The sequence below is a fragment of the Miscanthus floridulus genome, chromosome 15, assembly GCF_019320115.1.
Source record: "Miscanthus floridulus cultivar M001 chromosome 15, ASM1932011v1, whole genome shotgun sequence".
Classification (NCBI taxonomy): Eukaryota; Viridiplantae; Streptophyta; class Magnoliopsida; order Poales; family Poaceae; genus Miscanthus; species Miscanthus floridulus.
Window position 1 is genome coordinate 5,273,683 of NC_089594.1, and position 23,411 is coordinate 5,297,093.

The following is a 23,411-nucleotide window of genomic DNA, read 5'->3' on the forward strand; positions in this document are numbered from 1 at the left end:
ATCCTCTCCTTTCTGGATGCCTACTCAGGCTATCACCAGATCATGATGAAAGAGTCTAATTAGCTCGTAACCTCGTTCATCACCCCGTATGGTTCATACTGCTATGTAACCATGCCTTTCGACCTAAAGAATGCTGGCGCCACCTATCAACGGTGCATGCAGCAATGCTTCGCCGACCAGATCAACTTGGTCGACCAACCTGATCAGGTGGACTGGCCAAAACCAACCATCACCGTCTATGTTGATGACATAGTGGTCAAAACGGCTCAAGCTTGTGATCTGATCACAAACTTAGCCGCAACATTCATGAACCTTCGAAGGGTCAACATCAAATTGAATCCCGAGAAATGTGTTTTTGGGGTCCCGAAGGGGAAGCTGCTTGGATACATCATATCTGAATGCGGCATCGAAGGCAACCCTAAAAATCATGGCCATCTCCAACATTGGCCCTATACGCAATGTCAAGGGCGTACAAAGGCTCACCGGCTGTTTGGCCGCCCTGAGCCAATTCATCTCCCGGCTAGGCAAGCGGGGGATGCCTCTCTACAAGCTCCTAAAAAGACAGACGCGTTCATCTGGACTGAGGAAGCATAGCAGGCTTTGGAGAGCCTCAAAACATCACTGATGTTGGCCCCAATCCTTGTCTCTCCACTCCCGAATGGGGAGAACCCGTCCTCCTCTACATCGCGGTAAGCAACCATGTGGTGAGCACCGCCCTGATCGTCGAAAGGGAGGAGCCAGGACACCACCTTAAGGTCCAACGACCCATGTAGTTCATTAGAGAAGTACTCACCGATGCCAAGGTTCTGTACCCCCAGGTGTAGAAATTTCTATACACCGTGCTGATGGTGACCCAAAAGCTCCTGCACTACTTCACCGACCACAAAGTCACGGTCGTCACTTCATACCTGCTCAGAGACATCGTCCACAACCATGATGCCATGGGATGGATTTCCAAGTGGGCACTTGTCGATAGAATATCATTGGCAGTCCACCGAGGGGTATCCCGCGATGGTAGATTGATCGGCAGAGGAGCGCGTAATCAAGAACAAGAAGGCAATAGAGACACATGAGTTATACAGGTTTAGGCCATCAGTATGATGCAATACCTTACTCCTGTGGTCTGTTGGTTTGTATTAGCTATCGTATGACTTGCCATGATTTTCTAGGGGGTCCCTGTCTGCCTTATATAGTCCGGGGCAAGGTTACAAGTCGGTTAGATCTGAGAGATAACCAGAAAGTAATAACATATTATAAGAAACATAGGGTCATATGTATCCTAACAGATATCATAACATCTTCAGGATATCCTCCCCGTGCCTTGTGGGAGACACCGAGCAGAATCGTGCCCCGCAAGACTCCTTCTCGTGGGCTGGGCCACCCCTGGAGGCGTAGCCCATGTGGCCTATCGTGGGTATCCGGGGTCATACCCCCCACAGCACTCGAACTCATGGGCCACGGCATCAGGTATATCCCCCGTACTACTATCAAGTCTTAGGCTCTCGTGGACTTTGTTGCCAAATGGACGGAGGTCTAGCTCCCGACCCCAGATGTCACCCATAAGTACTGGACAATGTACTTCGATGGGTCCGTAATGGCACCCAGCTCAGGGGCTGGAGTGGTGCTGATCTCCCCGGATGGGAGCAGGCTCCGCTACGTGATCCGCCTCCACTTTTTGGCCTCAAACAACATCGCGGAGTATGAGGCCCTCATCAATGGACTACGCATCGCCATCGAGCTCAGTGCTACATGACTATATGTCTGCGATGACTCAGAGTTGGTCATCGACCAAGTCATGAAGGAGTCCTCTTGCAAAATCCCCCTTCTTCAGGGCCTCACCAAGTATGCTGGGCGATGGGTTGCAGAGGTCCTAGCGATCTTCTAGAGCCTAAGAACAACCCAAATCGATCCATAGGGTTCACACCCTTCTTCCTGGCCTACGGAGCTGAAGCAGTGCTGCCCTCCAACCTCAACCACAGTGCCCCAAGAGTGAAGGCCTTCGACCGCGACTGAACCGCGGAGGCTTAGCAAGACACAGTCGACCTGCTCAAGGAGGCCTACGAGATGACCATCATTCGCTCTGCTCGCTACCAGTAGACTCTCCACAGGTACCATGAGAGGAAATTAGAGGAAGGATCCTCAAGGTCAGAGATCTCATGCTTCAAAGGACCCAATCAACTAAGGAGAAGCTCAAACTCTCTCCACCTTGGGAAGGACCCTATACAGTGACTGAAGTGATCTGACCAGGCGCCTACCGACTGAAGGACGACAACGGTGATGTCCTCACCAACACTTGGAACATCAAACAACTACGTCGTTTCTTCCCCTAAAAATTCGGTCTTACCTCTTTCTTTCATTCAACGTTCGCTGCTACAAAGCACCCCGGCCCGAACACTTTCAGCCCGGGTCCCTCGGGGGCTCCACGGGGGTGCGATACCACCTCTCTTTTTTACTATCATATGGTAAATACTTTTCACCCAAATGAAAGGGTAGTCCATTCCTTTAATTACCTTATGCAACTTTGCTTTAAACATTCCGACCGATCACACCCCGCCATGACCTACAGTTACGAGCAGTTGAGCCTCGTGGGCCATGCCCGGGTTCTTAAGGTTGTAGCCTACGGTTCAAACAAGCAGGTGCGAAAAAGAAAGAATAAAAAACAAAGCTATGCTAGGGTAAAAATAAGGAACGAATGGGATAAGCTTCCCCTTACGAAGTGACTCGTCACAAAACGAAATTGTTGTATTCATTAATACACAAAATGTTCACATGGGGACTCCCCTACAAACTTATCCCTTACACATATTGCATGTTTCTACTTTACATGCTATTATGGCTACTCGGTGGCATCGGCTGTCGGCGCGACCGGCGAAGACAATGGCTGCTCGCTCTCCGACGGGGCGAAACTAGGCTCGGTCGGAGACAGGGCGACGTTCGCTTCTGATTCGGGCTTCACTCCATCTGCAGGCTAGATGACGTCTTCCTGATGCTCAGCTTCAACCGCGCCCACATGGTGAGCCTCCATCACCCACTATGCGGAGACTTGCTCGGGCACCAACTGTGCATGTGACAGCAAGCTTTCCCCGAGCGCATGGATGGCGTCAGGGCTCCATCCGTCGGCATACCTGCTGCAGATGGCGGTGAAGTCTAGGTCTAGGTGGTGCGTCACCACTGAAGTAAGCACCCCCAATGTCCCATAGAACTTCCCATCGGGGATGAGGGCCCGAACTTCATCTGAGACCTCCGCCAGTCGGATGATGGGTGTGCTGGTGCTCGGCGACGACCTAAACACTTCCGAGACGATGACCTAGGAGACGTTATGGATCTAGTCAAGCTCCCCTCAAGAGCACGTCGCTCTTTGAGGGACTTGGCCAGCGCCTTCGCATTTCGGTTGATCGTCGCCTTGGCTGTCTCCAACTCCCGCTCCAGTGACCCAACCTTTCCGCCTAGTTCTGGAAGAAGGATAATAAGCTTAGAAGCAAGGAAAGGAGAAATCAAGGCAATCAACCAAAGGAAGAATGGGTACTTACCAAGGTGGGTGTTCTTTAGGATGGAGAGTCCTTCCTCCTACTGGGTCACCTGCTCACGTAGCTGGGCGTTCGACTCCTCCGTCTCAAGCACCCGCCCCCGAAGCGCAAGCACTTCCTGGTCGACCTCCAACCGGGTCGTCTGCTCTGACTCCAGGGCCTCTAGGGAACTCTAGAGCGCCACCTCGATCTCCACTAGGGACTTCTAGAGCACCGCCTCAGTCTCTGCCTGGTGGACCTTCACCGCCGCAAGTCCCCGCTCAGCAGCAGTCGCCCGCTCCACCACGAGCAGTTCTGCCTCCCGCACCTCTGTGGCCTTGGCCACCTAGTCTTGAGACTCACGGTGGGCAGACTCTAGCTGGCGCTTGAGCTCGGTGACCCACCGCGATGCTGTGGCCTCCCGCTCCATTTGAGTGTGGTCCTCCCATAGCAAATGGGACTTGCAGGTCGATATCTCCTCCAAGCCCTGCAAAGTGAGAAGCAAGCATGCTGAGGCAACCAGCGAAAGACCAAGGAGTCAAGGATGAACGCAGAAAACTTACCTCCATGACGCAGGGTAGGTCAACCATGACCGCTTGATGGATGGACTTGACCCGCTCCAGGGCCTTCTCGAGCCTCGCCCTGGTTTGGGCGAGATTGGACTCCATCGTGAGTCCTCTCCCCCCAAAAATGTCCCAGAGCTGCACCTCCTCCTCATCCCAAAGGATGAACTGCACCTTCCTTGGGTCACCAGGGCAGGGCCACACAAAGTCGGTGGTCGCCCCTAACCCGCTAGAAGGCCCGGCCAATGACTGAACCACCGCTAGCTCCCGCGCCGGCGCCGGCAGCTCCACCATGGTGACTGCCTCGCCAGGGCAAGGGGTCTCCACCTCCTCGACCTCACAGCCCACCAGTGGTTGTTCTACCTTCGGTCTGGCTGTGTCTCCTCCAGATCCCGATAGCTCCGACCAGGAGGGTGAGCTGTGCATCCCTCCACCGGGCGAGGCAGGGAGCTTGGTCTCCCTCCTCTCTTTTGCCATGACTGTTGGGGTAGGGACCACAAGGGTCACCTTCGACCCAACCTTCACTATCGCCACTGGGATGGCCGCCGTCGCCGCCATACTTACAACCGGTCGGGAGAGCTCAACCCCCGGAAGGGAAGGTCGCGCCACCACCAGTATGCTCTCCCCGCTGCTCGCCGTGGCTCACTACAAGGTGGGCCTCCAATTCTCCCACACGAAAGGTGGGGCAACGCTCAACCTTGTTAATATCTGGCTCCTGTCAAAAGGAATAGGTCAGTCGCGCTCATAAAACTCAAACTATGAGATCGAAAAGAAACAGAGAATACATACCTGGACATGAGCAGTAGGGCTCTGAAGCCCTGACCCACCGGCAATGGGCCCATCAGATGAGGACCGCTCATGGGTCATGACCCGTGCCCCCTCTCATCGACCTAGGGGGAGTCAACCCGGCCGGTTCCTGATCAGACCGCGTGCTGCCTAGACCAACAGCTTGTGATGCGCCCACCAAAGCCACTGGCGGGGCGTCCCCCTATTGTGGGTCACGTGCTAGCGCCGGTCCTAAAGATGCGTGGGTGCGAGCCTGCTCCTCCGACCGCCTAGCCTACCTCACCATGCCTGAAGCAGGCGGGGACAAGGCTGGCGATGCCTCCGAAGGGCGCGGTGACCGCGTTCGCTTCACCTCCCGCTCGTCGATGGCGTGCAAGCTCGCGGCGTGCTTCCTTGGCATGGGAACATCGTTGTGCCTCTCTACATCCCGCCCACCACTGGCGAACGTGGTCGCAGGCTCGCGGCGCTCCACTGAGGTCACAATGACCTCCTAGCCTCCCTCATCCTCGGAAGAAATTGCATCGTCACCATCTCTGTGGGTTCCTCCGACTCGAGCTCCGCCTCAACATCGCTCCTACTTTTGCCAGTCCGCACCCGGCGAGCGATCTCCATCTCCTTCCTGTGCTTCCTCTAAGCCTTCTCAGCTCTCTTCTTCTTCTTCACGATCGCCGCCTCCTTCAGGGCAGCTTGCCGAGCCATGCCTTCCAGCCCCTTCGGAAGATGCGGCCAGGATTTATAACCGGTGAGTCCCTACGAAGCGGGCGACTTGAAGTCAGATTACAGGAGAGCAAGATCAAAAGAGACACAGAATAAGGAGAGGAGAATGTACCAGATTGGGCAGCTTCCCGGCGTGGAAAGGTCTGGGCTTTCCTTCGAGGGTATCCTAGGCCTTCAGCTATAGCACCCGATCGAGACGGCTCCAGACTTCGTCCTTCGCCAACTCCACCGGTGATGTGCGGTCGGGGTCCGTTGGGTCAGAGTACAGCCATATTAGCCATGTCCTTTCCGCCAGCGGGGTGACCTGACAGTAGAAAAAGGTGTGAAACACCGTCAGCCCATTGAGGCCGTGCTACACTAGCTTTAAGAGCTCCTCCTCGATGATCTCTAGCTTGTTTTGCCAGCTAGGAGGGCCCCACGACTAGCTCTCCCGCCTCTCTGGCCTTCTACCGATGAACGGCGGGAATGGTGCCTTCGCCGGGTTCCTAATGTAGAACCACTCTCAGTGCCACCCCCAATTGGAGTCATAGGGAGTGTACGCGGGGTAGGCGCCCGACGAACTCGGCTTCTTCTACAGAGCGAAGCCCCCCACCGGCGCAGTCCTAGGCGGATCCCCCTCCGATAAAGCTTGCCCGAAGAATAGCCACCGAAAGAAGTCCACATGCGGCTCTATCCTAATGAAAGCCTCACAGACGGTGACGAAGCCAGCGATGTGTAGCACCCCAGTCGGATTGAGGTGTTGTAGCTCTAGGCCCCACTCATTGAGGAGCCCAAGCAAGAACTAGTGCGCAGGGTATCCTAGCCCATGCTCCTGGAAGGCAAGGAAGGAGACGACCTCGCTGGCCTGAGGTCATGGAAAAGCCTCCCCCACAGGAGCCCTCCAGTGTGCCACCTCCTTCAGTGATAGCAGCCCCTTCTCGGCGAAGGCGGCCAGCACCGACTCATCCACTTTGGATGACCTCCAGCTCGACATTGTGCTCTGGATTTGCAAAAATAGATCTATGAGTTCTCCTCTCCCTCGCTCTACCCTCTCTCTCTCCTAGGAACCGCCATGGCACATGAACGCACTTGGCGAGAAGGAAGAAGGAGGAGAGGCAGCAGTAAGAGAAAAGGCAAAGGAATAGGACGAAAACCCTCTCCCTTCCCCTATTTAAGGAGGAGACGTAGCGGTTGGAGAAAGGCGAAGTAATGGGGCAAAAAAACCTCTCCCTTCCCCATTTAATGCAGACAGGCATACGAAGGGGTGCACCATGACTAATGGGGCTCGCCCTGCCCAATGCGTATATGCATGCGGTGGGATGCATCCTGACCGATGGGACACACCCTGCTCGACGAGACGGTGCCTAGTCAGACGAAACGTGGCCTGGGCATGGCCCACCACTACCGCATGCCGGGCATGGGAAACAAGGCGCAACCACACGCAGGCGGCCCACCGCCTTCCCAGGCAAGCCTTGGAAGGGCCCAACAATGGGATCTCAGTCTAGGAGAGACCAACGGGCTTCCTGAGTCGATCGGATGGCTCAGGCGAATGCTGAGAGATAGGTAAGGAGTAGAGGGACGCCCCATGTGGGCCAAGCCAACTCCATCACGAACGGTGGACATGGATCCCGGTTGGACACATCCGATAAGAGCTCCTCAAACCCGTCACTCGAGTCATCAAGGTAACTTTACCAAAACCTTCTATTTCATTTATTTACATGATCATCCATTCATCATTTCTCATACACATGTTCACACATTCATCTATGCACGCATTCATTCATTCATCCCATGTATCCAAAGCATCGCATATGCAGTTATGCATCACAACGCTTCGTATTGCGTCATGAAGCGGTAGTTGCCTCATTCAACATGAGCAACGACCGACCGGGGTTCAAAGGCCGGCCCATGAAGGGCTCGAGGCTACCCTGCATCAAACAGAGCTAGGGGAGAAAACATAGATGAGCCCCAGCGGCCCTCGTCCAATCTGCTCTAAAGCAGACAGGGTCATCTCAACCTTCTCGTTCGATCCTAACCTCGAGCCATGCCCATAGAATCTCCATCAAGGGGAGGCTAGCGGGCCACCTGGGTCGGTCTCTAGAACAACCCGGGCATCTGCCAGGACACGGGTTAAGGAGCAGTGGAATGCCACATGAGGGCTATGCCGACCTCATCATGAATGACGGACCTGGATTTCACTCAAACATGCCCGTTAGTGAGCTCACCGAGTGCGTCACTCGAGCCATCGAGGCAAGCGATGTTAGCTCAGCCCCTCTGGTTGCGGAAACCGTAGACAGGGTAACGCATGAAACTCAACCGACCCCTATCGAGCCCAACGCCTAGATCCATGACTCTGACTCGCCCAATCCCTCGGCTGCGCCTGACACCTAGGCCCACGAGTCCATCTCGCCCGGTCCCTCGGCTACGCCCGATGCCTAGATCCACAATTCTGACTTGCCCGATCCCTCGGCTGCGCCCGACGCCTGGGTCCGCAAGTCTGTCTCACCCGATCCCTCGGCTATCCCGCAGCACGCCCGACGCCTTGGTTGGCAACTCCGACTCGCCTGAACCCTCGGCGCGCCCGATGCCTTGGTTGATGACTCTGTCTCGCCCAAGGTGCACACACATACACGCCCGCTAACAAAACCCCAGGCGATTCTACCTAAATCACCCGGGGGCTCGGGGGCTACACCCGCGGGTACGTTCGCACGCATCCGCTATCAAAACAAAAAATTAACCCATCGATAAAATGAAACCCCCCTAGACGATTCTACTCGAGTCGCCTAGGGGCACAGGGGCTACACCCACCGTCAAGACAAAAAATCCCCCAAACGATTCTACCTGAATCGCCCGAGGGTTCGGGGGCGCCTATCGGGTTCATAAACCCGGGGTCCCTAATGGACCTACTTCCCAGCGAAAGCTCAACCCAGCAGATGACGTTGCAAATGACGCACAACTCCTGGGCCGGCCCAAAAACCTAATGACAGGCCAGAAGGACGATCCAGTCTCCGACTAGAAGGCCTAGCCAACTAGGAACAACGCTCGCTTCCAACTCCGGCTCGCCTCTCCAACAAGAAGTCCTAGCCAAAGAGGAACGACGCTCGCTTCCGACTCCGACCCGCTTCTCTGACTAGATGGCCGGGCCAGCGCTGCTTCCGACTTCGACCCGCCTCTCCGACCGGAAGGCCCGGCCAACGCCGCTTTCGACTCCGACCCATGTCTTCGACCAGGGATGCACCAAACCTCTACTTATAGCTCTTCTTCGACTGGCGCAGTCGGAGCCGACGGGGACCAACCGACTAGGGACGCCCGCTCGATGAGGACCTAGGAAACGGGCGGAGCAAGTAAGGCAGGGTGCTCAAGACAAACGCATTATTAGAGATCGTACCCTGCACGCTTGTAGGACAGTACCAACAGGACATGTTAGAAGGGTGCCCTGCAACCTTCTAGGCATGTCAGAACCCCAAGCAGTGTTGTGGACGCCGATGTTTGCCCTACAGTATTGTGGGCGCCATCAATTCCCATACCAGGCAAAGACGGTAAAACCCCCACATGCTTCTAGGCATCAATAGTGTTGTGGGCGCCATCATACATAGTGAACACGGTAAAACCTCCCACATGCGTCTGACATAAACAGTATTGTGGGCGCCTACAATAATCTTGTATCCAACGGTGTGGGCAACAAGTCTTAGTAGCATACGTACACTCTCTCCCTCGCTCTCTTGTAAGGCCATCCCCTTCATCTATAAAAGGGGATACGCTCTCTCCCAACAGGGATGATCAATCTCGGACGATTCGGGCACACACGATCGATTCGAACAACAGACGGATCACTCAGATTCACTCTCTACTAGCTTTAGACACTCTAAAGCTACACAGAGCACATGCTCAAATACTCAGCGCATGTAGGAGCTCCCGTCACTCTCGGCCCTTCACACCAGAGTCCGACCGGACCTCTTGCACCCCCATCTTACTCCTACTCGTTTGTAACCCCACTGCAAACCTTGAGCACCTGGACTCAGGAATAAAGTCACCGACCGACTCAAACTGGACGTAGGGCACGTTGCCTAAACCAGTATAAACCCTGTGTCATTGAGTGCTAGGCCACATCCGATCACAACGTACGGCAAAACTATAAATATTTATTTATTGATCACTTTTCGCACCGACAGTATGGCTACTTGAAACATATGTTGGAAACTGTGTCAATTTATCGATCACTCTTTCACCCCTAAATTTATCGTCTGACAAATCAACTTGAGTCTGCAATGTGCTTGCACTCCTCCAGGTATGCTTTTACATCAGAAAGCAAAATACTCATGGCACTGGAGATGCTTTAAAGCGTCATCTATCAGTTCTTTTTGGTATTAAAATCTATCAGTATTATGAGGGATACATGATATGTTAACTTAGCCATGATAATATGAAAAAACTGCCAATTTCATAGTATACTGCAATATGGGGTTATTTTAAAGTGCCATTTATCAGTTCATGCACCTCGAATTGGTTTTGTCAATCACTCTGTTTCCTTAACTTCTTTTTTGTATTACTTATGTTCTGCAGTGTGTCGCATCGCACCCTGATACTAGGATGCCATTCGTAAATGATAACGACTGCTATCCAACCATTACTCAAACATAATATCTTTTATGTTTGCTTCTATGCGGACTACTCAGTTGGCACGCTCCTTGTACTAGCTGCTTGTTTGAGGAGAGATGAAGATACATAAGCAAGAAGACCCTTGAGAAGTTGAGATTTAATCACTTGTTCTTATGGTTTCTTATGCTAACACTGGTATAGATTCTAATATCTTTTTCTCCAATCTCTCATGCACAAATTTATTTGCTTTCCATCGACATACTTGATTGCCTTTTAACATTCAGAACAATGTAAATTTATGACTTGATTTGGAAAGAAATTATTAATCACTTCTAGACAAATTTCTTGATTGGGTCTGTGATGCTATTCCTACAAAATTGAATTTGGTCATCCTCTGACACTTCTCTTGTTTGGTCTATAGACCGAGAATGCTTCCAATCATTATACGAGAAATATGAGAATGCATCTACCAAATATATTATCTTCAGATCTCCCTTTTTTTAGTTGACATGAGAAAATGCAGTATTGGAATATGGATCTTCCGACTTTATGTTTCACTTCTCAGGTGAATTTTCATCTTCAGAGCTGACACGAAGTGGTTATACAGAACTCGTAATCTTCAGAGCTGACACGAAGTGGTTATGCAGAACTCGTAAAAATTTTCATCTTCAAAGCTGACACGACTTTATTGTTGTAGTTGCTTCTTTGCACATTATAGTTTTGAATGTAAAGCCAGAACATATACTCTAGGTTGATGACTTTATGTTATCTCCATTTACTGTATGTAGGAAACCATGGAAGAACATGTTCCCACCGGACAGACTCAGAGTCATTGCCGCTTGCAATAATAATACCAATGATTTTCTATATATTGTTGATGGTGAATTTTGCCACATATATTCAAGTGGATATCTTATTCTATAGTATATGTCTGTGTGGAATAGGCCTAAAGTTACATATTTATACGGTGAGTATAACATACTTTGTTTTAAGGTTTTGTGAGAGATTTTTCAAGACACGTAGTATTACTTATGTGATAGGCATTAATATTTATATATATACTCGAACCTGTGTAGAGGATGGTGTGGAGATATGGCGGAACTTATTCATGGATTTATTGACGCACGAAAAAATAGATATCGAATATTTCTTCTAGCCGAAAAGTATATACAATAGAGTTTGTGAGCCTGCAACACCGCGCTCTCCGTGACTATGTTAATTTCTCGAACTTTGTTTTTTTGATTAAATACCACTTTAACATCAATATTTAATTTTACGGTATTGTTATTTTATCATGCGATCCGCGTATTTTTAGTATAAAAATTTAGATATTCCGTAGGAACGCATGGGCACGAACAGGTCATCCGTGCCGCTGCCGAACACGCTGCTGGTCTGCTGCTATGTGAGCAGCTGGCCGGCGAGGTCAACCAAGAGAAGGGGGCTGCGGACAGCGTGCCGGGAGACGGTGAAACAGAGAAGGGCGAGGAGCTGGTGTTCATGAGCACAGCGAGCTGTCACTCAACATTGTCACCGGAAGTATCACGCCTGATATTTACAAGGGCATTTTTTTTAAGTGAGCGTTTATTTTGAGAAAAAAATTTGAACTCTACGATTGCATTCTTTTCTTTTAGACGGAGGGAGCAGGAAGCCCGGGGCCTACTCTTGGTTGTGGGATCATTATTTTTTGGCATCGCCTACACGCTGTGGACGGCCTTATCCCAGCGCTGCTGCTGCCGCCGCCGCCTTTTACTGCGTCTGCTGCTCGCAGCGGCAACAGCCGGTTCGGCTGGCTTCGAGGCCAAACGAACACTAATTCTACACGATGAGTGGGATTTACGTGTGACTCCAAAGCAGAAGTTTGGTGGCCGAAGTCTACGCGTGGTTCACGGGACAGAATCACCGGGCCCATCGCCTCATGCTAGTCCCAACGCATATAATAACATACTGTATGTACTTCCTCCGTTCGGAGTAAAATCAATTTTTTTTAAAAAAATTGACGGATTTATAGAAAATAGTGCCAAAATTTATAACACCAAATTAGTATTATTAGAATATTAAATACATGATAAACTCTATATTCATAACATAATAATTTAGTGTCACAAATATTTATATATTTTTTCTATAATTTTGGTCACACATAAAAAAAGTCTGACTTAAGTCAGCTCTAAAAATTAATTTATTCAGGGACAAAGAGTGTATTCAACGAGTGCAAATTTAAATATTTTGTTGGTATGGTATAAGATTTAGGAAGAGAAAGAAGAAATTGGGATCATCTAGAGCAGATGATACATTTGGAACACAAAAACTAACTTTTCAAAACTGCACACATGTTTTGGGCCTGTTATCACATATACACTTAATACAATAGTCAATTATCTTATATGATTCATAAGGACAGTCTTAACCCCCCAAGTCATAAAGTTTTCATCATAACATTGAATAGCTCACTCTATTAGCAAAAAAACATATGAAGTGGTTGAGGTGCAGATCCTAACCCAATCCTAGCCCAAACACAAAGTTAGATCAAAGATAGGATTTGATTAGAAAATTAGGAGGGCTTGGATATGGGACGAGCAACGGCGACACCTGGCCATGGATGCCTTGGCGGCGTCGAGAGAGAGAAGAGGTATGTGCTGGGGCTGCAAATTAAAAGGAATTATAGGAATATTATGAAGAAACTATTGTGGTGTGTGATTTAATTTCTAATAAACTTTGCGCAGCGGCAAAGGCCGGCCACGGCGCGTAGCAAAAAACTATACAGCCTGTTCGTTTGCTCGTAAACGATCGTAAATTTCCGGCCAGGAACAATGTTTTTCTCTCACACCAAACCAGCCAGCAGTAAATAATCCACAATACGATACGGCCTCCCGAACAGTCTGTATGCAATGGAACGCGAAAATACGAAAGCGCGAAGGGAATAGAAGCCACCCCGGGCCCTAACCACGATGCCATGCAAAAAATATTCAGGCAGCCTAGGAGTCGAACCATGACTGCATTAATTAATATACAACAGGCGTGGGGTAGTAACCAATATGAAACTCCATAAAGCGCCTAGAATCCGTGCTCTCGCAGCCATCCTGGCTACTGTTCTGGTCCGTCCTTCCAGTGTTAGGCGCACACGTGTTTTGTTCTCTGCTTTGTGTCACTGGTTGCGACGCCGGTAGCCGGTGCCCCAGTTCCTGCGCAGCTCACTGCCTTCCGGTTTTCACCTCGTGTTACCGGTTGGACCAGTCGTCTGCGTTCGTGAGGACCACGTACATATGCTTTGCACCTGCAGCTCGTGCATGTGTACCCCTCTTTTTCCTCATCGCTGATTCGTGGGCCCGTCTCTGCTGTGGCCCAGCACCGGCGATTGGGCGTGTTGCGGCCTCGGAGCTGTCGTCGCCACTCGCCACGCTCGGAGGCGCGCTTCTCTAGGCACCGCGCCGAGGCCTTGGCGCTCGCGCTGGATCCGCCGCCTGCGTTTTTCCTCCGTCTGCCTTGCTCGCTGCCTTTTCTTCTCCGCGTTGCTGTCTGATAGCGATCTGGTTGCGATTTTTTACTGTTCAGCCACGTGGTCTCGTGCGTGTGTACTCCTCGATTTGGTCTCGCTTCGTTCAGCCTCGGTGCCGTCGTCCACCAGCCTACGAAGCTCGCGTCTCCACGCGCCGCGCGGCCGCCTCGGCACTCGCGCTCGCAGCAGCCTTGCCGCATCTGTCGACTTGCCTCGCTCATTTTCCTTCCGCTTCCACGGGTCCGCCTCCCCGTGCCGTCTCCGCGCCGTTGCCATCGGCCGTGTGCTGCGTAGGTCTGTGCCTCCGCCGCGTCCATGGATGTCGGCCCGTCTTCCATCCTCTTCTTCGTTCGCCTGCACCGCCTTCCTTCTCGATCTCTTCTCGATTTTTATATTTCCTATGGCGCGGCTGTCCATCTGCTCAGTCTTGGGTCGTTTGTATGCAAATTTGGGCTATACGTGCTCGGCTTCCGCCCGCCCCTTGCCCCGGCCGCATCGGCCGGGGCTCACCTAGCCGTCAGGTATGCAGCCTCCTACCTGTTTTTCCTCCGTTTTGTTCATGTCACTGCGCATATGCTTTCCTAATTTTTCTTGCCTGTGCTCCGCGCTATTGTCTTCGTTCCTATGTTCCATGCTCTGTCATGTTCAACCTTTATCCTTTCCACAGTACCTGTTCTAAGGTTTATGTATATAATGTATGTATCAATCCTTTCCTGTCAGCCGGTTCAGTTACTTGCCCGCTCATTGTGCCTGTATGTGCCAGCCCCTTTTTAGCTACTTTACCCTGTGTTTCATCTTCATGTCGTGGTTGCCATTTCTTCCTCTAGACACGGCCTTGTTCTTCCCTTTTTTAGATTGTTTTGTCTAATTTATGTCATTGATGCCTGCCTGCATTGCTATAGTCGTTGCTGTGCGCAGGGCTATGTCGTTTTGTTATTGTTGCTTCTTCTTCCTTTCTGTTTTCGCCTTGCCATTCATTGCATCGGACATGTCGTTCTACTGTTGTTGCTGCTTAGCACTTTTTGTTCTCGTGCTGCCATTTTGTTAGATGCCATCTAGAAGAGCATCTGCACGAGGCAGAGGTCGGCGTGCTCCGGCTGAACCTACCCTTGCGCCTTCTGGTGCTGTACGGTCTCACGCCTCGCGTGCGCGTCGTCATCGAGCGGCTAGCGTTGTCCGTGCTGCCGCGGAGTTCGGACACCTCACGGGTACTTCTTTTCCTTATGGCAGCGCTTGCTGTTCGGTTGGCCTACGCACATCTAATTACCGATGTTGTTTCTCCATTCATTACGCTTTCACTATCGTGATTCGCAAAAAAAAAAGAATGAAAAATCACTACCGTGCACGCAGTACAATTGCTTAGGTTTTAAAGTTCCGTATGCCGTTTCGGCTTCTTACTACGTGCCTGCAATTGCGGCCTCTCTATCGCAGGTACTGCATCCCCAGGAATTCCTGCATGCAAAGCTGTGTCCCGTTAGTGCTCTTTGCCTTTTAGCAGCCGTGTTCTTTTCTTCGGATTTATGCTTCCTTCATCATTTTTTGTATCGTTCTGTTCTTTTCCACGTTGTAGGAGACCACTTTTGTCCATTGGTAACGCGTAGTGAGTCCAATGATAATCGTGCCACGCGCTTGCAACGTAACAGAGTCAAGGCCGCTGCTCGAAGGGGTTAGTTGTGTTTTCTCTGTTTTTTGTCCATACAACTTCTAGCTGTATTCTAGGTGTGCTTGACTGCTGTGTTTTGTGTAGATCGAATTTGTCGTGCGCCTTTCACTCAACCTGTTTTAGCTTTCCCTAAGGAATATATAGATATGCTAAAAGGTATGTGTTCACCGGTTGTTATTACCACATTTTTATTACTCTTCCTCTTGCCTTTGTTGGTCCATGTTTGCATAGGTCATCACAGTCTTCTCTTTACCTTTTGTTCAGCCAGGTATCCTGGCCGTTCTTATTATGGTGGTCCTGATTATGCTTGTGAGTATTGCTCTGCTGTTTTTTGGTATCATGAAAGGGTTCAGGGTCTTAGCAGCCGTGCTCACCTTGTGTACAAAAATTGTTGTCGTGGCGGTAGAGTTTCCTTGCCTAAGCATAGGCCATTCCCACCTCCCTTGCAAGAGTTGGTGTCCTTCAGTGGTGGTGCGCGTTGCAATACCTTTATGCGACTTATCAGATAGTACAACTCGCTGTTCGCTTTTACCTCGCTTGGTGTCCATGTTGATAGATCAATTAATACTGGTGATGGTCCGTATGTGTTTCGAATCAATGGAGTTGTCCACCACCGGATTGGATCTCTTATTCCGGTGGAGGGACATCGTCCTGAGTATGCTCAGCTATATATACATGACACTTTTAATGAGATTCAAAATAGAATTAATATTTTTTCGGATGATGGGGATGGCAGGCCAGATCCACAGATTGTTACCTCTTTGCTTCATATGTTGAATCGTACCAATCCTTTGCTGTCCAAGTTTAGAATGGCACGTGATAGGTTACTTTCTCCCTCTGCTCCGGAGATTGCCATTAAACTGATTGGTACTGTGGACAATCACGGAGACAGGTTCTCTGTGCCGACAACACATGAGTTGGCTGCACTTCTTATTGGTGGCCTATCCCCAGATGTTTCTTCTTTTGATATTGTTGTTCAATCTCATACAACTGAGTTTCAGCATGTCTCGCCTATCCATCCAGCGCTGATGTCGCTCAAGTATCCATTGCTTTTTCCATATGGTGATGTTGGGTACCATACTGGAATTAAGCTTAAACAAACTAACGACCCTCCAATTGGCAGGGATACAGTGTCTATGCTTGAGTTCTATGCATATTATATGCATTATCGCAGGGGAGAGCCAAATCCTATACTTTGCTCAGGTAGATTGTCACAGCAGTTTTAGGTTAATGGCTATTCTTGTGTTGAGGCCAACAGGTTGACCTTCTTTCATTTCAACCAAGACCTGTTGCGTTGTGAAACCTATTAGGGCATATCTGATGCCATAGGTAAGGGAGCATCTACTGGAAAGGATGTCGGTATAAAAAAGATGCTACCTGCTTCTCATACAGGAAGCAAACGGTATATGCAGCAGAATTTCCATGACTGTATGGCTATTTGTCGTGTGTATGGTCCTCCAGATAAATTCACTACCTTCACTTGCAATTCAAAATGGCCTGAAATTGTAGAGGCACTTCGATTTGAGCCAGGGCAGAGACCTACTGATAGGTCTGATATGGTTGTGCGGGTGTTCCATATGAAGCTTGATGAGTACCTAGATGATATCAAGAAAGGACGTGTATTTGGCCCTGTTTCAGCAGGTAATCCAGTTTACCACTCCACCATACCTTCTTTCTGTCCTTCTGTTATGTTGGCTTTGTCAGATGTTTTAATCAGGCCTTTGTTCTGTGTATCATTTTGCAGTTGCACACACAGATGAATTCCAAATTAATCAGGCCTTTGTTCTGTGCTTCGTTTTCCAGTTGCACACACAAATGAATTCCAAAAGCGTGGCTTACCACATTCTCATATTTTGGTGTGGCAATCTGATACGGGACGAGAGCCCTTTGTTGAGGAGGTTGACAAGTATATCTCAGCGGAGCTTCCAGATCCTAATCTGGACCCGCTAGGCTTTTCTTTGGTTCAGGAGTTCATGCTACATGGTCCATGTGGGGAGGCAAATATATATTGTCAGTGTATGAAGGATGGAAAGTGCTCGAAGAAATACCCAAAACCTTTTCGGTCCGAGACATCTTTTGACCCAGATGGCTACCCGCTATACAGGAGAAGAGATAACGGAATTATTTCTTAGAAGAACGATGTACAACTAGATAATCGATGGGTGGTGCCTCATAGCTTAGATGTGCTCAAGAAATACCAGGCGCATATCAATGTTGAGGCCTGTAACAAAACATACCTTATCAAGTATCTATTCAAGTATGTCAACAAAGGATTTGACTGTGCAAAAGTTTCATTCAAGAAACAAGGTGATCCATCTCAGCAGGCTGCTCAGTCATCGGTTCCTGCTTAGCCCACAGATGAAGATGGTATTGATGAGATTGCTGAATATATAAGATCGAGATATCTTTCATGTTGTGAAGCTACCTGGAGATTGTTTGGTTTTGAGATACATGGCAAGTTTCCTCCTGTTGAGCGACTCTTCGTCCATCTTCCAGGAATGAATTTTGTGACTTTGACAGAGAACGCTGACTTACAGGAGGTTGTTGATGATCCAGATGCAGAAAAGAGTACTCTCACTGAGTGGTTTATGGCCAATACATTGTCTGTTGCTGGTCATCATTTGACTTACTGTGAGTTTCCATCAAGATATACATGGGATGGAGATCATAAGGTGTGGAATAGCAGGAGAAGAGGGTTCAAGCTGGGAAGACTGAGGCATGTGCATCCAAGCAGTGGTGAAACCTTTTATCTCTAGATGCTTCTTATGGTGGTCCGTGGTGCAAGGAGCTATGAGGATGTCAGAACATATGAGGGAACTTTGTATGCAACATTTCGTGAAGCATGCCAGGCTAGGGGTTTAATCGGTGATGATACAGAATGGTCATGCTTATTCGATGAAGCCATTACTTGGGCCACTGCTTACCAACTCCGACACCTGTTCATGACGATGTTAGTGCACTGTGACATTGGTAATGTTAGAGCGCTTTATGATAAATACTGGAGATACATGGCTGATGACATCGTTTATCATATTAGTCTTGCTCTGGGTTCTTCTCAAGCCATTTCTGATGCTGCATTGCAGTCTACGCTCATAAAGAAGCTAGATCATATGTTTTCAAATAATGGTTTATCGATAGCGTCCTATAATCTTCCAGCTCCTATCTTGCCTCCTAGAGATAGTGGCACAAATAGACTGATTCTAGAAGAGTTGTCTTATGATAGGACTGCATTGCTGAAGCAGTCTACTGAGATGTCAGCCCTTTTGAATGCTGATCAGAGGGCTATCTATGATTCTGTTATCCAGTCTGTGTACAAAAAACAATCATTTCTATACTTTGTATCTGGACATGGAGGCACCAGCAAGACATTCTTATGGAATGCAATATTAGCAACACTAAGAGCGCAAGATCATATAGTCTTAGCGGTTGCTTCCTGTGGTGTTTCATCCTTACTTCTTCCAGGCGGCCGTACAGCGCACTCAAGATTCAAAATACCATTGGATATTCAACAAAATAGCATCTGTGGGATACCAAGAGGCACCATGTTAGCTGGTCTCATCTTAAGAACCTCACTGGTTATTTGGGATGAGGCTCCAATGAGCCATCGACACTGTTTTGAAGCTCTTGATCGATCTTTCCGTGATGTTTTAGGTGCTGAACATCCTCAAGCTGCGTCCTTGCCATTTGGTGGCAAGCCAATGATCTTTGGCGGTGACTTTAGGCAGGTCCTGCCAATTGTCGAAGGTGCTAGCCGTGCCGAGATAATTAAGGCTTCCTTATTAGGTTCATACCTTTGGAGGCACATAAAGGTGATGCGGTTGTCCACAAACATGAGATTATGTGATCCTTCACTGTCTTCTCATGAACGAACTCAGTTACGTGAATTTGCTGCATGGATACTGAGTATTGGAGAAGATTCTGCCAATGCTGGTGCCGCAAATGGTGACCTAGAGAAGCCTTGGGTAAAGATACCTCAGGAGTTCATTCTTTCGCCCATTGGACCTAAGATACCTGCTATTGCTGGTGCAATATATACTGATTTTCACCTCCTCTATGCATCCATTCCATACCTTACTGAAAGATGCATAGTATGTCCGGTTAATGTAATTATGGATGAGATAAATGACTTTATGATCGCCAAGGTACCTGGAACCACAAGGGAATATCTGAGCTTTGATATGATTGCTAACTCAACGGAGCAGCCTTCGGACTTCAGTTTGCTCTATCCGCCGGAGTTCTTGAATTCCATCACCATTCATAATTTCCCTCACCATAGGCTTACCTTAAAGATAGGTGTTCCGGTTGTCCTTCTCCGCAACATCAATCAGTCAATTGGGCTCTGCAATGGCACAAGGATTCTTATTCAGAGGCTTGGAGACCGCCTTCTTGAGGGACAGATTATGACTGGAAATCATATTGGACAATCAGTATTTATTCCTCGCATTGTGCTCAATGGAAAAAGTGCTAGGTGGCCTTTTATACTACAACGAAGACAATTTCCAGTAAGAGTTTGCTATGCAATGACCATAAATAAGTGCCAGGGACAGACACTGCATCAGATTGGGGTGTACCTCAGAGAACCAGTGTTCAGCCATGGCCAGTTATATGTTGCTGTTTCAAGAGTGAACTCAAGACAGGGACTAAAAATGCTCATCGAGGATGATGACAGTGAACCAACCAATATCACGAAAAACATTGTCTATGAGGAGATCATGCAATATGTTTAGCGTTTTGTCCATGTTCCGCAAGTTGTACACAAAAAAATTCTTCTATCTTGCACGCTAGCAATGAATCTACATTTTGGTGCTACAACAATATGTTGCCTGTATGCTTTGACCAGCAATGGAGCCATATGTGATATTGTTTGCTTTTTGGTGTTGTTATTGACCTTTAACATGCTCTGCTATGCTACATAGTGTTGTTTGCCTTCATTTGTCCTCAGATTTCGGCACTCACGCCCTCATAAATATCTGATGTCTTAGTGTCTCATTTTATTTCCTCATGAATGCAGAATGGATCATACACCTCTAAAAGAAATCACGCCTCACTCACATCAATGGACTGTACGAGTTAGAGCCATCAGGTTTTCTGAATGCAAGAACAAAGAACTGCCACCTAAAATTGTCAGAGTAGATTTTATTCTCATTGATGAGCAGGTAATCTATTTCTACATTTCTTTGCTTCTGTAGTCACACATACCACTACTGCCTTTCTTACATCCCTTCCATGCTTACAGGGAACGACCATGGAAGCTCAGATTCCTCAGAATTGGATACACATGTTCATGCCCCAGCTAAAAGAGGCCTCTTTGTACCATATTCAGTTCTTCCAGGTGGTCAGTGCACGTACAACTTATCGACCTGTTGATCATCCGTTTCTAGCACGCTTCACTGTGCACACAAGGGTCCGTGAAATCACAACGATACCACCCACATTTCCTGAGTATGCATACAGAGTAGCACCGTTCGAGGTCCTCAGGGCCAGAAAGCAAATTACTGAATATTGCTCAGGTATCACAGATTGCTCTTGCTAGCCTACACATCTGTTCACTCATATTATTCTAATTTAACCTGTCTGCCCGCATTCATTAACCGACCATGTATGCAGATACTATCGGCGTGCTGCAGGGATGCACACATGTTAGAATGCAAAATACAAGAGCAGGACCAAAGGCAATCCGAAATGTACGCATAACAGATGGAAAGTACGTCCTTACAGTCGCTACCTACTGTGTTGTTTTCCATTTACCGTTTGCCTTCTGTACTTCCTACGTTGCTCTTATCTAAACCCATGATGTTGCTTTAAAGGGATACCATGGTAGTTGCTCTTTGGGGTGAACAGGCCGAGAACTTTGATGCTGAGCGGTATATGGAAATGGGCAAATGGCTACACGTGAACCAGTTATATTCCTCTTTGTTGGTGTTACAGCTTCTATGTTCAACGGTACATTGTTATTGCTTTCTCAATAAACAAAACACATGTTTTTCTGTGACTTCACATACTTTTGCTCAAAAAATATATGAACTTTCCCTGCTAACAGGAAATGTGTCCCTACAAGGATCTTCGGTGTGCAAATGGTACGTCAATCCTCACATACCAGAGGTTGCAGCTTTACGAGACAGGTAAATACACTCATCACATCTTTCGTACTCTATTCTATTCATAGTTGCATATGCATGACTAGCGCATTTACCACGATTTAGTCATATCCTTTTTTTTTTATCATTGTAGCTGCATTGGTCGAACTCCAACGCCCATATGGGATGGACCAGGCACGAGCCAGGCAGCACCAGAAAATATAACTGTTGCAGACCTTTCTACATTTGATAATCCCCATGTCATCTATGTGAGTACAGTGTTTCCTATGGTTTTTGCCTTTACTGAAATTCCTGCTAAACTATTCTTCTTAAACAGGGCAATAGATATATTGTCAAAGTTAAAATAAAGAATGTCCTCACCGACACGTCACGGTGGTACCTGGCCTGTCAAGTATGCAACAAAACATTAAAACAAGAAAGTGGCGCTACCCGTTGCACCGGCCGAAGTTGTTCTGGAACAAGCGGCGGACCTAGGTCAGCAACACTTTCTTTAGCATATGGTTATGTTTTATTGCTCAGGGTGCCATGCTTAGGCCATAAAAATCCAATGTTTCTAACCATGTGTCAACGCATATAGGTACCGACTGTCTATAGTTGCGGTAGACCCAGCAGCCTCAGCAAACACCAACGCTACGCCAACTATAGAACTGGTCTTCTTTGGGCCCATAGCAGAGGAGATAATTGGAATGCCAGTCGATGCTCTCATCGCCATGGATGGTCCTTCCAATGCATTTCTGCCGACTCGAATCACAGCTCTCTATGGAAGATAATTTGAGCTTCGTGTCAGTGTCTCGCCCATGTCACTACAAAGAATTGTCATTATTTATCAAGTCGATACTGTTTTAGCCACCGGAGACACATCTTCCTTACACCAGAATCCACAACTGCCAGGTTGTTTAATTTTCCCATTCTGCATATTTCTGCCCATTTCCGTATCACACCCACAATGACCTTTTTTTTATTTGTTCATGTACATGTAACACCATCTGCCACAGAGGAGCTTCCCATTGTCTCTGCCTCTGACACACAGGCTACGATTGACACACAGGTGCGCACTACCACCTTGCATAGATACTGCAAACATAGGCCCTGTGAACTGCCACCAATTTATAAATAATGCCTCCAATCAGACTCTTCACACACCCATACAGCCATGCTATATGTTTACTTGCAAACTGTTGCTACTTGTGTTTTTAAACAATGCTCTCTTACCGTTTTCGCAGTTGGATCAGCCCTCACTTTCTGATGCCCACGCAACCCCACCTCCTCAGCATGTTCACCTAACTCCAGAGGTATGCAGCAGCGACAATCCTATCTAACAACAGCATAGTCCACACCTGTGTTTCCTCACTCATCCATCGTATTGACTGTCCATTTACACATGTAATCTTTAGATCACAGACATCCATCCAGACGAAAAAAAGAAAAGAGCTATTGGAGACGTCGCCGCTCATGAAACTCATGATGGATCCAGGTTTGCACATACTATTTCTTGCCTATAGCTCAGTTCTATAGATCGTTAGCCATTTATCTGTTTTAAGCAACAAATGTCACTGCAGTGGTACTGGTGCCAACAAGGATCGTAACGTCCATAGGCGCCTTGAGCTATAGACCAAGCCATATATATTAAAGGTACCTACATCTTCGGTTCCATGACATGTCTTATGGAATTGTATTTTTAGATGACATCATTACCACAGGCATAATCTATGCTCTGTTTTCGCCGCAGGCACCAAAAGACCCAGCATGGAGCTCTAATTTTGGAAAGCAACATGACACGCCTTATCTATATGTCTACCATGTATGCTGCTGCTAGGCAAAAACTAACCACTACTATCATACGAGCTAGGCGTGTATTTGTATGATATCAATGCCACTGGATGTCTCAACCTACCCATCTATCTGTATAATATGGATGCCGTGTATGTGACTGCGGTCTAGACAAACCTGGACTACTTATCTATCTATGCATCTATATATATGTTGCCTGCGGGTACAATGTGC

General features: G+C 48.3%; 1 protein-coding gene and 1 pseudogene across 1 annotated transcript; both read left to right on the plus strand.

Annotated features, from left to right (window-relative positions):
• The first annotated feature begins 4,607 nt into the window (after nt 1-4,607).
• Nucleotides 4,608-20,036, plus strand: LOC136506880 (uncharacterized; annotated as a pseudogene).
• Nucleotides 20,037-20,151: 115 nt separating this feature from the next.
• On the plus strand, nt 20,152-23,018 carry LOC136506881 (uncharacterized). The gene is made up of 12 exons (XM_066501774.1): nt 20,152-20,171; nt 20,321-20,465; nt 20,546-20,819; nt 20,917-21,013; nt 21,117-21,187; nt 21,238-21,252; nt 21,350-21,431; nt 21,541-21,655; nt 21,724-21,798; nt 22,631-22,699; nt 22,802-22,881; nt 22,967-23,018. Exons 1-12 carry the CDS (start codon nt 20,152-20,154, stop codon nt 23,016-23,018), a joined length of 1,095 nt encoding a protein of 364 aa, XP_066357871.1.
• The last annotated feature ends 393 nt before the right edge of the window (nt 23,019-23,411 follow it).

What these genes read in the sequence shown, in the direction of transcription:
- LOC136506881 (XM_066501774.1), top strand. Translation starts at nt 20,152, where the DNA reads ATGGAGCCATATGTGATATT. An exon ending in GTACGCATAACAGATGGAAA is followed by an intron (nt 21,014 to 21,116) that starts GTACGTCCTTAC and finishes GTTGCTTTAAAG; the next exon opens with GGATACCATGGTAGTTGCTC. An exon ending in GTTGCAGCTTTACGAGACAG is followed by an intron (nt 21,432 to 21,540) that starts GTAAATACACTC and finishes TTATCATTGTAG; the next exon opens with CTGCATTGGTCGAACTCCAA.